The sequence below is a fragment of the Colletes latitarsis genome, chromosome 1 (genome assembly GCF_051014445.1).
Source record: "Colletes latitarsis isolate SP2378_abdomen chromosome 1, iyColLati1, whole genome shotgun sequence".
Lineage (NCBI taxonomy): Eukaryota > Metazoa > Arthropoda > Insecta > Hymenoptera > Colletidae > Colletes > Colletes latitarsis.
The window spans coordinates 56,442,669-56,460,575 of NC_135134.1; the positions used below are offsets into that span (position 1 = coordinate 56,442,669).

At 42.3% G+C, this 17,907-nt stretch overlaps 1 protein-coding gene across 3 annotated transcripts in view; it reads left to right on the forward strand.

The window, feature by feature from the left end:
* LOC143351961 (protein O-mannosyl-transferase TMTC1-like) overlaps positions 1–17,907 on the forward strand; it is a 184,747-nt gene that overhangs the window by 65,964 nt on the left and 100,876 nt on the right. For all 3 annotated transcript variants that reach the window (XR_013081841.1, XR_013081842.1, XM_076784102.1), the window contains exon 2: positions 10,533–10,710. Coding sequence is in view for 1 of the 3 variants with exons in the window: in XM_076784102.1 (XP_076640217.1) it covers positions 10,533–10,710 (178 nt within the window). In the remaining 2 variants the exon portion in view is untranslated. The remainder of the gene's footprint in view (positions 1–10,532; positions 10,711–17,907) is intronic.

Consider the following 17,907-nt stretch of genomic DNA (forward strand, 5'->3'; position numbering starts at 1 on the left):
TGTCTATGCTCCATAATTTCAGTCGTAAACTCGAACAGTAAAACGCGAAGCATTGTATTTTTACAAATTTACTGGCCCTTTTTCGAAATATCTGGTTACACGCAGCGTGTTTAAGACCATTTCACGAATCTTTCTCCTTAAAAGGAGCATCGAAGGTCATCCCCTCGATGCGAGAGAATACTGAAAAGTACACCCTCGTTTTATGATCCGTTTAACGCTTAGCGTGCGTCCGGGATTTTATTTCTCACAGTCTGGCCAATAAACAGCCGAATATTCATTACGCTAGTAGTGGCGGTCTGGCAAACGCGAAAGCAACAAGGGAGAAAAGAGTGTGTTTTAATTTTGTTCGCGGCTCGTTGTTCGTTATCATCGCACTGTTCTTCTTCTCTTCCAAGAAAATGTAAGATCGTTCGAACGTCGTGTTTAATGCTCGAGCCAGGGAAAACCCGGAACGCAATTAATCTCGAAGCACGAGAACCCGCCGGTGCAGTTTCGTGCAGCGCACCGTTACAACTGTGTAACGATCGCGGCAGAAACGAGCGCATCCTGTGCCTGCTGCAACGGAACTGTGCCAGCTCGTTTCTGTCTTTCGTTTCGGTTTTTCGTCTACTGTTTGCGGCTGAGAAACCGAATCAGTTGCTCGTAAAGCGACCTGGCATGCTTGTTCCGACGATCAAAAGAGTACCGATTAACGTTACATTTAATGCGAGAGCGTAATAGAGCGTACACGCGTAAAAAAAAAAGAAAATTAAAAGTATAAAAAGCGTTTTACATTTTTTTTTTTTTTTTTTTTTTTTTTTCAAGACGTAATTCCTTCGATAAAACGGTATCTAGGTCGGACGCTGAGGACTGTTTTATATTTCATTCTTCAATGTACCGTGAATTATAAGTTTTATCGTCTATTGTTCTTTTTCGACTTAATCTGCATGATTAATGTAGTTTTATTTTCTCGCTTTACACCGTACGGTGTAACCACAACAACGATGGTTGTTGTACACGACGCGATATACATATATGTATATTAATGCTGTATTTTTATATCTAGCAATGCTACCAAATTAGTTGTTATTTTTGTTTAATTTTATGCTACGTTTGCAAAATGTTATTTCCTTGAAGAGTACATGGTTCTTGTTAGGAGCAAAGTGTATGTAATCAACAAGTCTACAAAACGTAGGATAAATATTATTCTGCGATGCAACGAAGGATGGTGGAATTGTATAGAAACGAGAGAGTTCTTTGAGGAAAAGTATACGCGAGTGTGATTGAAATGTTTAGGAAACACGCGTGCGTCAGAGTGGCTCAATGCCGATGTTGATAAGAGTTCATAAAAGCGGGCAGTGCGCACGAGTTTTGTTTTCTACAGTTACCGAGCTAAGTTAGCTATTTTCGATCGAGGTAAAAAGAGCGAGCAAATATTCAACAAGTTTCAAAGAAAGTGCTAATAAAGCATATTCGAACTTTCTGTAGATTCGTTTAATAAGTTGAAATAAAATGTAATATTAAATATTATGATGCATCTTGAACAAAGGTGGCTTTTCGGAGGTATTTCGGGTGGTAAAAATCAATTCGATTTGTAGAGGCTTTCCGGCTCAGCGAGTAGAGCTATGCTATGCTTGGAAATATCATTTTTTACATTATAGAACTTTATAGAGTTGCATAATTGTAGAGAAGCAATTAGTCGCGCAAGCAGAGAGGCACGTTGATAGTTTGCTGCTGCTTGTCATGCAGCGCCCGATCGAAGGGTTAATTTTTACGCAACGAAAGCAACCCTGAGCGTACTCCAGCCGATCTCGAATACGAGGGTACTGGGAACGGGCTCTAAGTCAGATTTTCGTTCGGCGATATCGAGGGTCCGGCACCATTGATCGGTGGCATCGTTCCAAATTACCCTTTAAACCATATCCCATCAGTGACGCGGAGCTGTTCACTTTTCTCGCTACGTCGATCAGTTTTTACGTCCCGGTATCGTGGACGCGACTGACGTGTAATTTCTCTCGACGTTTCACCGTTTCCCTGGCCCCGGTGAAAAAAAAGTGACAGCGAACGTTCGTCGGAGTTCCGCAGCGCGAAACGCAATTGTGTGCTCTCTCTAAATCCTCTTTCACCGACGGCACTTTCAGTCCGTTTGATTGAACGAAATTCGGATCGACGTCGAGACACCCCAGAAAAAACTCATTTTTCCCCGGCTGCAAGGCACAGGAAGGGCTGGAATTCTGAAAACGATGCAGGTATACAGGTATATGTGACAAAAGGTCCCGATCGTCGAGCGGGAACTCGAAAAATTTGTCCCATACAAGTTGCATTGGACACGTATGATTGGCTGGTAAATGCTTAAACTTTCTCTAAGGACACTACTGGTTTTTAGCGACGAAAGTCGTGCGTTTCGATGGTATAATTAAACCAAGATTAGAAAATGATTTTACGAGTAAAATGGCAATAAGTTGTCGGAAAAACTACGGACGTCGCTAATGGATTCCAATTGAAAATTATAATACGATCGCAGTTTAAATATTAATTAGAACTCTGTGTTGACGATTTTACGTGTAACTTTTATCTGCTGTAATATTTCATAGCGAGTATCGGTACCACGGTTACAAGCTCTGCAGTAATATCCCGCGTATTTTACGAGGACGATTGCAAATCGATCTAGTACTCCAACATTTCGTTAATAATATACACGATTTGACATTATTCGATACGTTCAATAATTTAATATAATTTGATACAGCCCACGCATATCGTTCATTTACCTGGAAATTAGGTGGAAATTATAAAACATACGAGGTTCCATTGTATTTAATAGCGTAAAATTTTGTCTATTTGAATTAGTAACGTGAAAATTTGTTTCGCTTTCGGACAACTAGTTCCAAGAACGGTATTTTAAAGCAAGCTTTTCCATTTTCGTTCTCGCTTCACTACCGGCTTTAAATTGCACGCTGGGATCGATAATTGTGAATGGATACAGGATTTACTGTACTTACAGATAATATTTTGATTAGCTAAATAATCGGTTTCAGCAAGTTTCGATAGGCCAACTATCGAATCGATTTCAATGAAAATCAATTTCAGTTCGATAACAAGAATTGCTTGAAAAGTACCTCGAGCCACGTGTGATCGTTTTTTCGCGAGTTTCTTAATCGGTCCGGTGAGCTGCGCCGCGCCGTCTCCTCGGGGTCATAGTTTATTTGGGCACGCAAAGATTGGGCCGCGAATAATGCAAGGGATGAAACACTTGGAGCTTGCCTGTAATTTCGGACACGGGCTAGATAGCGGCGTGATGCATAATGATTATGAGGTATTACGTACGAACATTGTGCGCGGCCACGTTGGAAGGCCCTTCATCATGTTCGACATGGACACGCCATATTTTCCAATACACAATCTGGGAAAGGAATGAGCCACGTCCGTTGATATATGGCGCCACTCAAGGCGTATAAGCGGCAGTAATTCACGGTATTATCTGATCTGGATGCATAGCTACGCAAAAGCGAATAGCTCGTGCGGGGGAATAACAACAGTGAATCAAAAAAGGTTAGCGAACAACCAACGCGATGACAACCAACGAACAAAATTAAAGAGAAACGGTCATCCTCGGGCGATGGTTTACCGAATATCTGGGCATATTGATTTCATCGAAACGGACTCACCTGATCGCGAGATTATCGTCGAATCGATGTTTTACGAGACAAACGATGATAAAGTGCACGGTCGATCTTACGGTAGAACACGATCATTTTTCTAAGATGCTTTGTGCGCAACATGTTCGAAAACTCGTGATGACAAACAATTTCGTACCCATTTTTGGAACACGATCCATTGATATTTTTTACCGAGGCCTTGAACGCATGTTTTAATACTCGGATAACATGATTTTTCGTTTTGAAAGTTCCCGATTTATTCATAGGATTCGGAAATTAATATCAGAATAACCACCGGTTTGTTTTTACGCTTGACAAATTTCGTCGGACTCTTTCACCTCAAAGTAACATTGTTCTCGTAATGAAATTCACGACTACTTTCTCTCCGCCATTTATTTCGTAGCCGCCCGTTCGTTCCATTATTATCATCGTTGAGGGTTTTTATTCCATGGTTCTTGCCCGCGTTATCCCACGGTTCCTGGTTTCTTCTTCCTTGCCTCCGTTCTTCGGCTGCGGCTTTATATTTTTCATAATTAATTGGTCCGCGGCGGGGCTTCTAAACAATGGTTAAAATCCCTGTGTGATTTTCGCGGTTCAACGAATAATGAGGCGAATTCGTCGTCGCGGGAGAGGAGTTCCCCAGTGTGCTGATTCAAATTTTTCAACTGCTCTACAATATCTATTAATAACTTAAACCGGAGATCAGAGATTATGTTGAATCTCATAAAATAATTTATCTCGCTAATCGTTGAACAAACCATACTATTGATTGGTAAAGACGATGGATCGATATATTTTTGTCAAACAGTTTCTGTGAACGCGTTCGCGAATATTGAGACGCGATTAAAGACAGTACGTACACGCAACGAGGAAGATCGAAGTCGCTGAATGTTAGTGATATATATATCATCGTATACTTTCCTAGCGATACGTGACTGGAAGCAAGGGAAGCTGGCTGGATCCTTAAATCACTGAAGCAGCGCCGGAGAATAGTAACCGGTATATCCTAGCCTTCCGGTACCATATTCTGCGCACGATTTAACCAGAATCGGAATGCTTCGTGAGCATGTCCTGCGGTTCAGGACGATTTCTAGAGTGAATTTAAAAGAATAAAATGAAGGGGACATCGATCTCCATCGAGTGCAATTATTGATTTCGATTCAACTAACCGAGAACGTATAAAGGAAAACTGGATGGAACGAATGAGAATTTATTTTTAAAGGTATACACACGTGTACACAAAGCAGTTATCGATTGGTATTGCCGGCTGGATACATTTCTACGTTGAAAGCGTACTATTAATCGCGGTGGCTTTTATGAGAAAGAAGCCCATTTAAATTAACTAATGCGATAAAGGAAATGGAATTCTTGCAAACAAAAAGATCCAAGTGGTTTTCTTTAATCTTCCGTAGCCGTGTCATTTATTTCTACACCGAGTACATTTATAACGATATCGTGTTGTAAATTCCTTCCATTCCACCGTTCTTATTTATAATTGCAGTACGTATTTATTTTTGTATTTTGTGATTTTATAGTTTACACATAACGGCAAACATTTTAATAAATTTTATTTCAACGAGGACTTACTTTTGTATTCTACTCGTCTGCGTATATTACACCGTATTCCATTACTTTGACCAAGAATTTATAACGAGGATTATTGCTAGAAACTTGGCGCGACCGAAAAATAATCAGAGTATATTTCTTAACAACTTCCTACACGAAAATACACTTGGAATAATATTAGAGGATAAACTTTATTATCCTGCCGCGTAAACTCATCGTTTGTTCCCAAGTTTTAGGTATTTACTTAAAAAGTTGGACGTTTAACAATTATAACGTCAATTTTATGAAGCAGAATATTTCAACTACAAAGGATGATACCCAATGCGGAAATTAAAAAAATTCTGAAACTTCCGAGATAGCTAAGACATGCGCAAATATGTATTACGGAATTATTTTACAGCGGAAATTTACTTTCGAGGTGGAAATTAACCCTCAAATACTCGGCTATTTTTCAGTTGTTTTTTATAATTTGCAAACTACGCAAGGTAGAAAAAAAATCTTTTGAACTTTCGGCTTGTGGGTTATCTCTTGTTAACTTAACTTATAATTCCCTAACTATTTTTCATTTCCATCTAAATTTGACTACGTATAGTACTGTACTATTTGTCCGAGCTGGAGTGTTTAAATTCTGCTTGCCAGCTCACGTACGATTATTCTATTCTCTTTGCCTGCCCACGTACAGCTTCGTTTCGCTTATCCGTCTATTTACTACTTACTATATTTTATAAGTTTGGTACAATACGAAACCGAACCACCATCTCCTAAACAACAAATTTCTGCACATTTACACATCCACGTTCCAGGCCAGCGTAACTCCGAAATTTCCATTTCGAATTTGCCCAGAGATTACATTACGATACATATACATATACGAAATGATACCAAGATACAATTTCAACATCCATGGCCGTAGTATCTTATTTTAGGCGAGAGTCTACCTCACGCATCCGTTTCAGAATAGATGCACGACTCAAAGATCAAAGGAAAAAGTATCATTAGTTAATTAGATTCTGTTGCTATTCGCTTCTGACTTCTATGAGACGTCTCCTTTGAAGGTACGCCTCTTACTTATTTTCTATAGACGCGATCTATCGACATCGTTATCACTCTTTCTCCGCGTAAAGGCTAATTCGAAGATGTCAAAAGACAAAGTTAACGTTACACCGGTTAAACGTAGATCGTACTATGAAATCGGTTTCGAGGGAAGATCGAGAGAATATCGAGATAGATCGAAAGAGGTCGTTGAAGCGAAGCTTGACTCGTTCTTAACGCCGACACGTGTTGGCAGCAGACACGAACACGGCGGCGGCGTCGGCGTCGGCGGTAATGCATGACGGAAGAGTAGGAATAAGTATCGATCGGCCGCAGTGGTCGGCTAGTAGTTACTGGCGAGCATGGTCAAACAGCAGTAATAGAACCGGTCGTGGTCAGCCAGTAGTAAGAGGGTAGTTGCGGTCGGACAGTTAGTATCAGGTCTCGCTGCGGTTAGTCGCGAATAACAAACAGTTTTAGTTCATCATATTGTGTTGTTGCTTTGAAATGTACGTGGTCGCGGCCCCGTTAACACCGAAACGCCCTGGGGAAATTGCCAGTTGCGCTTCGGGAATAAGGGGACGTCGTAAGAGACGAAACGAAATTTATGGCCTCCTTTCCTCGACGAACACGAGGAAACGAGCAGAATTATAACTTCGGGGGATAAATATATCTACGGTATAGAAAAAGTTTACGATATGCGTCAGTCGTGCGAAAAACTTGAAGAAAGGGTAACAACGATACTTTGACGCTTGAAAGGTATTGGAAAGGCAATCATATTAGGAAAATGGATACCACATCGACTGCACGAGAATAATCGTACTGGTTCGGTGACTATTTCCGGTTCGTTATTGGCGAGGCAGAAAATGGAACATTTTTTCGACAGGATTGTCACGGGGATGAAAAGTGAATGCATATTAATGTCACTGGCAAAAAGCAATGGGTAGATATAGGAGAAACTGCCGCGTCCAATACAAAAGGAAAATTGCGTGCTGAGAAGATTATTCTATGCATATAGTGGAATGAGAAAGGGATTATCCATTCGGAATTGTCTCTACTTAACCAGACTATTACGGAAGAGCTATGCCCAAGTCTCTTTGAACGTTTTATTAAAAGACAACCGGCCAGCTTCAGTCAACCGATAAACCGTCGTCTCGTAGCGCGAAAACACTCGACCAATTTAGTAAAACATATTTATGCATAGAAGCGCATAAACTTGCTAACACGAAATATAAAAATCGATAGTTTCCTTAATCTATATCTCAACGATTCGATGGACGTTTTAATAATTCAAGAGAGAACCGTTTATCAACAAGTAACGATTCGATGGACATTTTAATAATTCAAGAGAGAACCGTTTGTCAACAAGTAACGATTCGAAAGCACGAACCAAGGAAGTCAGGTTGGCCCAACTTGCCGTGCGTTTAAGAGGATGTCAGGTCGAAACAAAGCCGATTAAGCGCTTAAGACCGAATCGGTTGAATGCCTAATTACGTCGTGAACGGTGTTCGGTACCACTCCCTCTATGTTCTCCCCGGTTGTCTAGCTTTCACCCTCTGTCTACCGTCTCTCGTTGGTCCCTGTCTTTGTTCCGGTTCTTATATCGAATCGTTTAATGAAAGTTGAAAGCAACGTTTAACCCGTTGTCGAGTGCTTCGAATATGCTATTCCTTATTTTCTTTATACTTATCTTTGATATGGATCTATCGTTCTTCCTGCTAAATTTCATTAAAATCCGGTAAAGGTAACGTCAGAAATTTGTCTCGTTAATATAACTTCTTGACAGCTGTCAAAGTTCATTAAACGTATCTCGATTCGCGCGTGGGCGTGCTTGGCTTTTCGTTGATCGGTTCGGGACTGTGAAATGGCTAACTATCGTTGGATTACTTGCGTAAATGCGTCACGTTGCGTGATAACCTGTTTTGTTTTCCGCGTGCGTCCACGTGGGACACGATTACCTATGTCATTTCGAGTATGATTTCCCCAATGATTCCGTGGGGAATTGATCAGCGCCGTATAGAACGAATATCGGATACCGGGCGTCAAGCAGAAGTTATCTCGCCATGACATAAAATTATACCAACTGCGTCGGCATACTAAACAGCTTCCCGAACATGATACATCGTACCGATCGTGATTTTCGCTTTATTCGTAAATATTCGAAACCTCGACACGGAAGTTTTCTGTATATAATAAAACACTGGTGGTGACACACGAATTTCTATATAACAAATTTTATATATCGGAATGATATGGAAAACGAATCCGATTTAGAAGGACGTGTTAACCCAGACCTAATCCATCGAGCAAACAAGTTCTGGTCCAGTGCAAGGCGAAATTATTTAGAAACTATGATATCGTTTCACGAGCAAATCCCTTCTCGGACCGTTTCATTATCGATGATTGAATCACGGCTAGCAACGTATTCACGAACGTATGTTCTCATTTCCTGGATCCACGGTATGTATTTAGCAAACGGAGACCGACGCGACGCGGCAGTTTCGTTTCACAAGGTGCAAGAATGCACTGAAATTCGCGCTGCAAAAGGTACGATGAGGGCTGCATGTTTAGGATCTTCCTGTTTGCACTTAGGGGATTTCCCGGCCATGATGCACGGGTCTCCGGTTTCATTGTTGAGCAAAGAGAATCGAACCAGATTCTGCGTTTCCTTCAGTTTCAACTAATTGTTTGCGCGAGTCTGGGATACCTTATGCTGATAAATATACATACGCGGTATACCCCTCTGTATCGTCCATTGAACACGGACGTAGGAAAATTAATATTTTTCTCAGATAATTATTAAATTATGTACAACGAAGTAATCTTATATTTACGCGTCGGGGTATCGTTAAACAATTTGCTGCATGGTATTGCAGAAAATTCATTTTATATTTGTGAAATTGCGCTTCGTATTGATTCTCTTGGTATACGATAGCCACGGTAGGGATCTGGAAGAGCCACATGTGGCTCGTGAGCCGTAATTTGTCCACCAATGGTATATAATGTATCGTAAAATCATTTCCCAGAGCAAAATGCGTAGAAATTAAATAACGTTTCTATTCTAATTTACCAAGAGTATCGTAAATATGCTGCGCTTCTTCTACCAATCGGTCAAAGCACGACTATTGCTCTCGCATGATAAAATCAGAAGCCGGCAACCGAGCATAATAATTTTCCGGCAAGCCATAAAATTCCGAGTAAAATCTGCGTGGAAACTTGCAACTGACACGTCCGAGTTCTTTGGTTGATCCAGGGCCAAGCAGAAGACAGGGTACGCCTCCTGGATCCTTGACACCTGGAACACGGCCAAGCTTAGGTTCTCTAGGGGCGTCGAACTTATGCCGTCGGCAGACTTTCAGAATTATTGCTCGGCCGCGTCAGCAGCTACGGTGTTTGTTTTCGTCCTGATGGCTGCTGGCTCGTTGTCTCACATATTTTTCTTTCCAATTTTCTATCATCGTTGCACTTTCTTCGCGTTATTCCGTAACTGGAATCGATGTTCAGGCAATATCGACGAGCGTGTCTATCGGAGAAAATAAACCGTTCGATGATCGATAGCCGGAAAACAGGCGAGAAAGGGTTCCAAGTGTTTCGCGAGGCATTTTCGCTAAACGAAAAACACGTTGTGTGACGGGAATAAAAGCCGGACAACGTTGAACGAACCGAGAGATTTTTCCACATTTTTCCATCGAGGGAGCGTGTTTACGAACGAAACAGTATCCAACATCCTAGATGCTTTCAATTTGCCTAATAGAGATAACAATACAACGAGCATTCGTTCTCTTATCATACGCGTCACAGTTTCAAATTCGCTAGATTGGGATACGCTGGACTCCGATGTCACATTCCAGGGTTAATGCTATATTTGTAAAAATACATTTTTTCGTTTCTCCGAAGATGATCCTTCGTTCTACGATCGAAATTATTGAGAAGATTTGTTGTTAAATATGTGCCTGAAAAGCTGTTACTGACATGGAATTTTAATGGATAAAAAAAATGAGTTCCACGCTAGTTCCGGCGAATAGAGGACGGAACGAATGGATGTACGTACGGAGCCGATTTCTGCAATCCGCTTATCTTGGTCGACTTGGTCGGATTCTCGTGAAAACTTTGTTACCGGTGCGCTTGAAATCCGTTGTACTTATAAACGGGGTTAGACGGCGATGCTCATTGTTTCCCGATTCTCCCAATTGGAATTTAAACGTAACAGAAACATTTTTAATAAAACCTGCAATTAATAATTCCTACAGTAATCGTTGGAACAGATTCTAAGTCAGTGTCTTCTTTTGCTTTCAGGCTGAACTACCTGATGTCAGGATTAACGCCAAGCTGGTATCACGCGACGAATATTGGCTTGCACGCCATTGCGTGCGTTTTGGTCACAAGGGTGAGCCTAGTCGTCGCATCGTTGCGTCCCGGATTTGCAGCCCTGACTGGGTTGCTGTTTGCCGCTCATCCTGTACACACGGAAGCGGTGAGTAACCAAGAACTTTTAACAGCAGTTTATATTACGAATAAGCAATAGAAATAATATTAGGACATGCGCGTAACGTGAATTTCGCGTACAACTTAATGCCGACTGAATCGAGATTGGACGTTAACTATAAAGTGCTAATTAGCTGACTGTTTAGTACGGTCTAAACACTTTTATTATCTCGATCCCGTACTACACGATCGATTTGGATTATAGAGCTTGCAGCGTGTAGCAATCTCGAGTGCCGACGATAGACATTAATCCCACGTTTTCAGGTTCGCGTGGGAGCAAGTTTATCTTAAGCCGATCGAGGGATAAGGGACCAATCGGCGAGAGGAAGTCTCTTGTTCTTCTCGTGGCATCGTGCGCGCGCGACACGCAAGAACAATGAACTTGGACGTCAATGATAATGTTTGTCTACTTAACCTGGTTCGGCTAAGCGGGTAATGGTAACATTGTACTCGTCGTTGCTGTTGGTTATCTGCTGCTTCAGAGGGTTCTGGTTTAAAGTGGATCGGGCCACGGGGTTGATGGGAAAGGCTGTGCGACGCGTGGAGTTTAATAACAGCTGGTTACAGATACCAGGCCCCCATCGTCTGTGTTAGGTTTCGCGGGCACGAACTTACTGGATAGGAAAGTTAAGGAAATGCACTGTGAATCGTTAGCAGCCTAAAACGCAATCACCGACTGTTTCACCTGATAAACGATCGATCGCGGGACACGAGTCGATTATGCTTCCGTGACATTCGCCGTGATCAAGATCTGCGGAGGAATAAACTTGAACGGGGACGGAAAAATTTGCATTTTACCAAGTTCGAGATTGTTCGATAAACGAAGAAAGCTCGCTCGGAGGGGTAAAGGCCAGCCAACCGAATAAACTCGGGCAACGACGCGACGGTGGTGAAGCGTCGCGTTTCTCGGTCAAGTGTTTCAGATGGACGGTAATTCGTGCAAGATGCAACGTTTCGAGCGAGAATTACTACCGACACACGACATTGATTCCTTCAAGAGAGAACTGCTGCCCGTTACAAGCCTGAGCCGGTTGTTGGTCACGCACTGCATCCTGTTACATCGGTTGCGTGCACGCGCCATTGCGTGTATCGCGCGCGTTGCGTGTCCACCGAGGCCTCGTTACCGCTATGTCATGCTCGTGTTACGTTCGCGGATGAAGAAGTCGGATATACGCGCGTAACTCGCGACAACATTAAGCTGGACATCAGCCTATCTCGTAACCGATCTCCTCGTCTTGTTGCACGAATTTAGAAACTTTAACCCTCGCCCAGGCACTCGGAGTTCGCGGGCGATTTCACGGCTGCGTTGCCGCGAACCGAGTAATAAGCGGGAATTTAGATCGAAAATGCCCGAGATCACGATGATAAGAATCACAGCATGGCGTTGAAAGTACGTTGCCTCGTGAAAGAGACTGGTCGTTTGACCGGTCATGGTAGGAATAGGTGTACATGAAGTGTCGATAGGTTTAGCGTTAAACTAAACGATTGTTTCTTAGAGAAAACGTTACAGTTACTGTTTCGCCTGATAGTGTTCCAAGACTTTCGAAGAAAAACCCGAAAGCGTAGCGCGCTATGAAACGATGATGATGTTTTGCTTTCTGTGTCGTCCAATCGGAATCGTAGCTGTCATTGAACCGAACCGATTCGCACGGTAACCCTCATCATATTGCTATTCAGCCGCTGCTTCGACAATAGACGCTGAATCCCTTTGTTTGTCCTAGCGGGCGTTGTTTACCAAAATCATTAAACCCTGCCCGGATTGAATCCCCGATCGAGCAGCGGTACTAGCGACGCGTTAATCAAGTTGAGCGGCGTCGGCCAATCTGAAAAGGCCTGTTCGCTGGTAGAAAGACAGAGTCTTTTGATAGGCGGACACGGTGGAGTCAGTAATTTATCGTCGACGCACGGGTACGGTTCTTTGTGCCAATTTCGGACAGTTTGGCGAGTCGCGACGCGCGCGTCATTTCCCGAAATGCGAGCGCGTCAACGAGGAGGACAACGGGGCGATTGCGCGAGCACGAGCACGCCCTCCTTGTCGAATCAGTTTACGTCGCCCAGCTGACGCTGTTTGCTGAAATGATCAAGCGGTGAAAGCACGGCCGGTTTCTGGCTGTCGGATTAAGCCCTCGGACGAGCGTTGAAAGGAAGCGCGTTAATTAAGTACAACGGCACTGAAGCGGCTGTTTTCAGTGTAAACCCAGCCGAACAAAGGGCGAACCGGTTCGGAAGAGGGACGAGAGCCCACCGTGAAGAGGGTCACCGACCGTTCACGGACTTGGCCGTACAACCGACGCGACGTACGCCCGAATTTCACCGATCGATCGATTATCACGCTCGTCGGGTCCGTTATGTGGGTCAGCTTTTCTTTCGCGTTCCTCGTGAATTGATCGCCAAAGTACCCGGAAACGAGCTGCTCTGCCGCATCGACGCGGAAACGGCTGTTCCTTTCACGGAATTCTTCGCGCCTGCTCGCAACAACGTGTTTCGTACAGGCTTACCTCGCACAATGGTCGCCGTCTCGAGAAGCGACCTTTCGTGTCCAAGATCCAATTTTTCAATTCTTTTTTCATCCAAGTGGGAAGCGTTAAATAACGGTTTCTTTAAAGGCGAAACTTGAGAAATTTTTCTAAATTTTTTTTCGTACCAAAGTTTTTTAATTTTTTAAAATCGTAGAAATTATTTGCACAGGAGAATGAATATTCGTTCTGTGTTCCGTGGGCTCGTAACGGGTGAAAACCGATCCGACTCGTACGTGGATCAGAGGAGAATTAACGCGTTCAGAAAGTTCCGGAAACAGCTAAATTACACGCGAAATCTAGAGACACACCAGACCCAACCGACCATAAATCAGCAGGCACCACGGACACCGTGAAAAATTGCTTAGTCTTTACCAAACCAGTGTTCATCCTTTTATTCGATTTTTTCACTTTTCCAACTCTTTTCTGTGATTTTTCGCGCAACTGCCTCGCAATTTATCATACCTCGAACGACTCTAACGTTTCTGATATATTGATCAGAGACGCTGGATCGTTAGCAACACGACGAAATACCACCATGTACCGAAATAACACGCGACAAAATGTCACAAGATCAAATATCGAACGACAGGTAAGAATGTTTCGATTAAAACAAAGTTAATCTTAAATCAGAAATGGATAAGCTTCGGTCTAGTTTTCCAGCTGGAACTTGGCTAATAATAATAGATACATATAGGTAATAACATAATATTAAAGAAAGATAGTTTATATACTCCTCGAGCTATTTCGGAGTTTTTACTAAAATACAGTTCAAACAGATCAAAATGAAACTACATACATACATACCTACATACGTACGGTACAGGACAGGGGGTGGACTCGACGTAACTGGGTTTAGAAAAAAATGAACGTGCCACTTGTTGTTTCGTGTCGCTTAGATTGATGAGCGTGGTGTACACAACGTGGCAAGAATCTAACAAGAAAGGGAGGGTTAGGTGCGATGAAACGACGCAGAAGTAGAAGTCTGTTTAAAGTTGTCGAGCACCGTTCGAAGTTTACGTGCACGCTATACGATTCGCCGGTTAAGGTTTTATGACCTTCTGGTTAATAAATCGACCGGTAACTGCACTAGGTTGTAGCGTTCCAACATTATATTGTAATAACCAAAGCCGCGTAGCAGTAGGATTAGATCGAAGCCTTTGTTTAAATAAAAGTATAGATAGAACGGTCAACAGCCGATAATAAAATTCCCGATCGAACGAAAATGTAGACAATTTTCAGTTTTCTGAAAAGATATCGAAAAGAAATTTGCTAGTCAACGCACAAACACTTAGCGATGTCTAAGTAGGTTCACGGAATTGAGTTTAGACGAAAACTTTGGTCCGTCATAAATTTCAAGCGCGAATGTTGTTGAAGCGCAATCCTTTCGGTACCGAAGAATCGAGTTACGTTCGCCCGCGCCTCCCAGTTACGTTTCTGACGAGAAATTAGATTAGAAGGGGAAACTCGAAATATTTCCCTAATTGGCAGACGTACGTGGCTCCACGGGTAACCTTAGTAACCAAAAGCACTTCCCTGATTTGCGTCTGTCTCAGAGTGCTCGCCTGTCCTCTGTAGAGGAGGACACTGCCTCACAAATTTCATACTGACGATAAACACTGACTATTAAAGTCGTATCGATCGTGGCAGGTTCCCTTTAAGCCCCTTTACACTTACAGGATTCGCTGCCTTCGAATTAGCTTGTTTTCTGCTCTAGTAACTCGAACCGTATCAAAACCAGCAACAAACGACGTTTCTTTTGTATCGCGAAATTTTTAAATCTTCCTTCCGTTGCCTTGAAAATCACCCAAACGTTCATTCGTACAAAAGAGTTAATTCGTCTTTGTCTTAATATTTTTTTCAGAATTTTCTGCTATTAAAAAGGAGAAAATTAGAAACATTCAAACAGTAATACCGATAAAGTACTTTGACGTTGACAGATTTTTAAAAAATATCGATTATCCATAGTTTTGCGTTCCGGTTGAAATTTCAGAGGAGGGGTCGTTTAATACAGTTTTGTCGGCATTTTAAATAACTCGCGAACGCTTTATCGTGCGCTTTAGTCCGACTTGCATTTTGTCGTTTCGACGTTGCAATGGAAACACGCCGGATATTCGATCACATCTTACGACCCTCTTTGGATTTCACCTCCGTTCTCGATTTTCTCACGCTGCTTTTAGCTATAAACTTTCCGATATTATAAGTTGCACCTGAAATTGGATGCATCGATTTTTCCCGATACATGCACGACCACTTACACGGCGTATTTCCGCTGTACGAAAAAAAAACACCGTAATTTCAGTCAACGATGGAAATGTTTTTCCAACGGAGCCTAAACGACAATAATACGATATTAATTTTCTCGTTCGCCGTTGCTGTTTTACAATTTTCAATTTTCAATTTTCATATTTGCAGGAAATATCGTGTGGGATTTTTGATTTATCCGATTCGAAATATCTTCGAAACAGGTGGTTTCAATCTTTTTTAAAAATATTTCATGTTTCGAATCGAATAATTAAAAGAGACAATGTCGAAGCGAAACATTTTAAGACTTTAAAGACTTCGGGAGGTGCTTCGTTAATAGTATCGAAAATGTAATTAAGCGAACCGTGTATCATATTACGGCTAACGATTATTCAACAATCGTTAACCGGTCGTTGCATGACAAACTACTACAAAAATATCAGAGTCAACATTACCATACTATATAATATTACATAAAAAAATATCTCGCGAGAAATTATTACAATAATTTCTAATTATGCTTTTGTTATTATCGTCGAAAATTTCACTGATGAATGTGCATTTTAATGTTTTTACTCGACGTTCGCTAACGATTGTGTATATTTACTGCTCGGGTCGTTGATGAATGTTGTTTGTTGTAGCAAAATATACGTGTGTATGTATTGCAAAGTGAATGCATGGAGGTTTACGGTACATTAACCCCTAACTCGTTAATCCCCGCCTACACCTTAGCGGCGTGTCATATTTTTGCTTGTGATATCTCGTCGCTTGGCATTTTGGACAATGTTATTTTTTCTCATATTCTTCCATGAAATATTATTGCCGTGTAAACCAGTGCTAGAAAGTACCAATAGCGGGAATGAAAGCAGCATGAAACCGTCGACGCTAAAATCGTCAAAGTGTCCGTAGTTTAAATCGAAATCGTCGGGTCCGGGCGTTGAAAGAATTCCGTGCACAAGGTGCAAAGTCGAACGCGGGTCGCGTACGTAGATTAAAATAAGATACGTGTTTCGTTTCGCGATGCGCGAGGGTGAAATCGTTGGTGCGGAATGTTTGCACGCGGGACGGTGTAGACGGGGTGCGGGCAAATCGCGGCGAACAGGTTCCCGTTTTACCTGGAGGATGCTCGGAGTCTGGAACGCGGAACGTTTTCCAGGTTTCGTCGGAGTTGTACGCATTCCCGTGAAATCATTCGTGAAATCGCAACCATCCTACGGCCCCGTCGAAACACAGGAATCGCCTACTTTCGCGAACGCAATCCGTTCTTCCAGAAATCGTTCGGAGGGTGGATGGAAATTAAGAAGGAACGCCACCTCGACGTTCGAGGGAAACGATCTTTCGGAACATTTTCCGCCGATACGGAACGTCTAATAAAAATGTTTCCTCGAATAAGAATTCAGAGTATTTTATTCGTTCTGTGTGTATCGTAGAAGATGTTGATGTTCGGTATGTGGGATTTTTAGTATCGAAATTCTCAAGAATTTTTACGTGCCGTCCTCTTTGAAGCAAAATTTTCGTACCAGAATGTTCAAACTTTCGTCTTTATGTCGCGTGAAATTGCCTGAACAGCGTTTCGAGAACTTTTTCTCACTCAAACCGTCGTAAATTGGAGTTAGTGAACGAATAAAGAACAATACGATTGTAAACGCGGGGAATTCAAGACCGAAGAAAATAAAGTTGCTGAAACAGATTGGAGGGCTTTACTGCCGCGCGCGCGACTGACCGAGATTGCTAGCTCAGGCTCTACGAAAAGCATTAAATCTTCGTTATTATTCAAAGTATTTTTATATTTTCGAACAGTGTCTCGGAGAAAATTTCGAAAAATAAAAATAGTTCTTTTTAAGTATTCGAGGCTGAAGGTTTTGTCTGTCACGAGTTGCTAGAAAATTGAAAAATATTTGACAACTTGAAAGATACGAATTGGTTCTTTCTATTTATCAATATCGATTATTCTTTCGCAAAATTAGTACGCAAAGAATTCGTGGTACGATATTACCTCGTTATATGAGAAGATCCACGGTGTAGTTTGACGGAATCATTGTTAGGCATCGACGTGGGTGTCTACGACGTTCGAGGGGACGTCGAAAATACATATCTCTCATGGTGAAGTTCCATGGTTGAAGAGGGGGGTTAACGTCGATCACGAAGCTATTTCATTCGCTTTTCATTCGTCCCACTCTCGTCGCTCGGGGCGCGGCGGCGAGACGAACGGACAAGAAATTCTGGAACTGCCATGCATCATCGACGAAGTGTATCCGGTAAAAGCTGGGCTGCACGGGTTAAAAGGAACTTTTAGCGAGTTTGGAGAACGAACGAACGAACGAACGAACGAACGAACGAACGAACGGACTGCTGGGGGTTGCGCGAAGCAAAGTCGAATTTAAAGTGGAACGTCGATATGTATGTACGCGTATAATATACTTCGT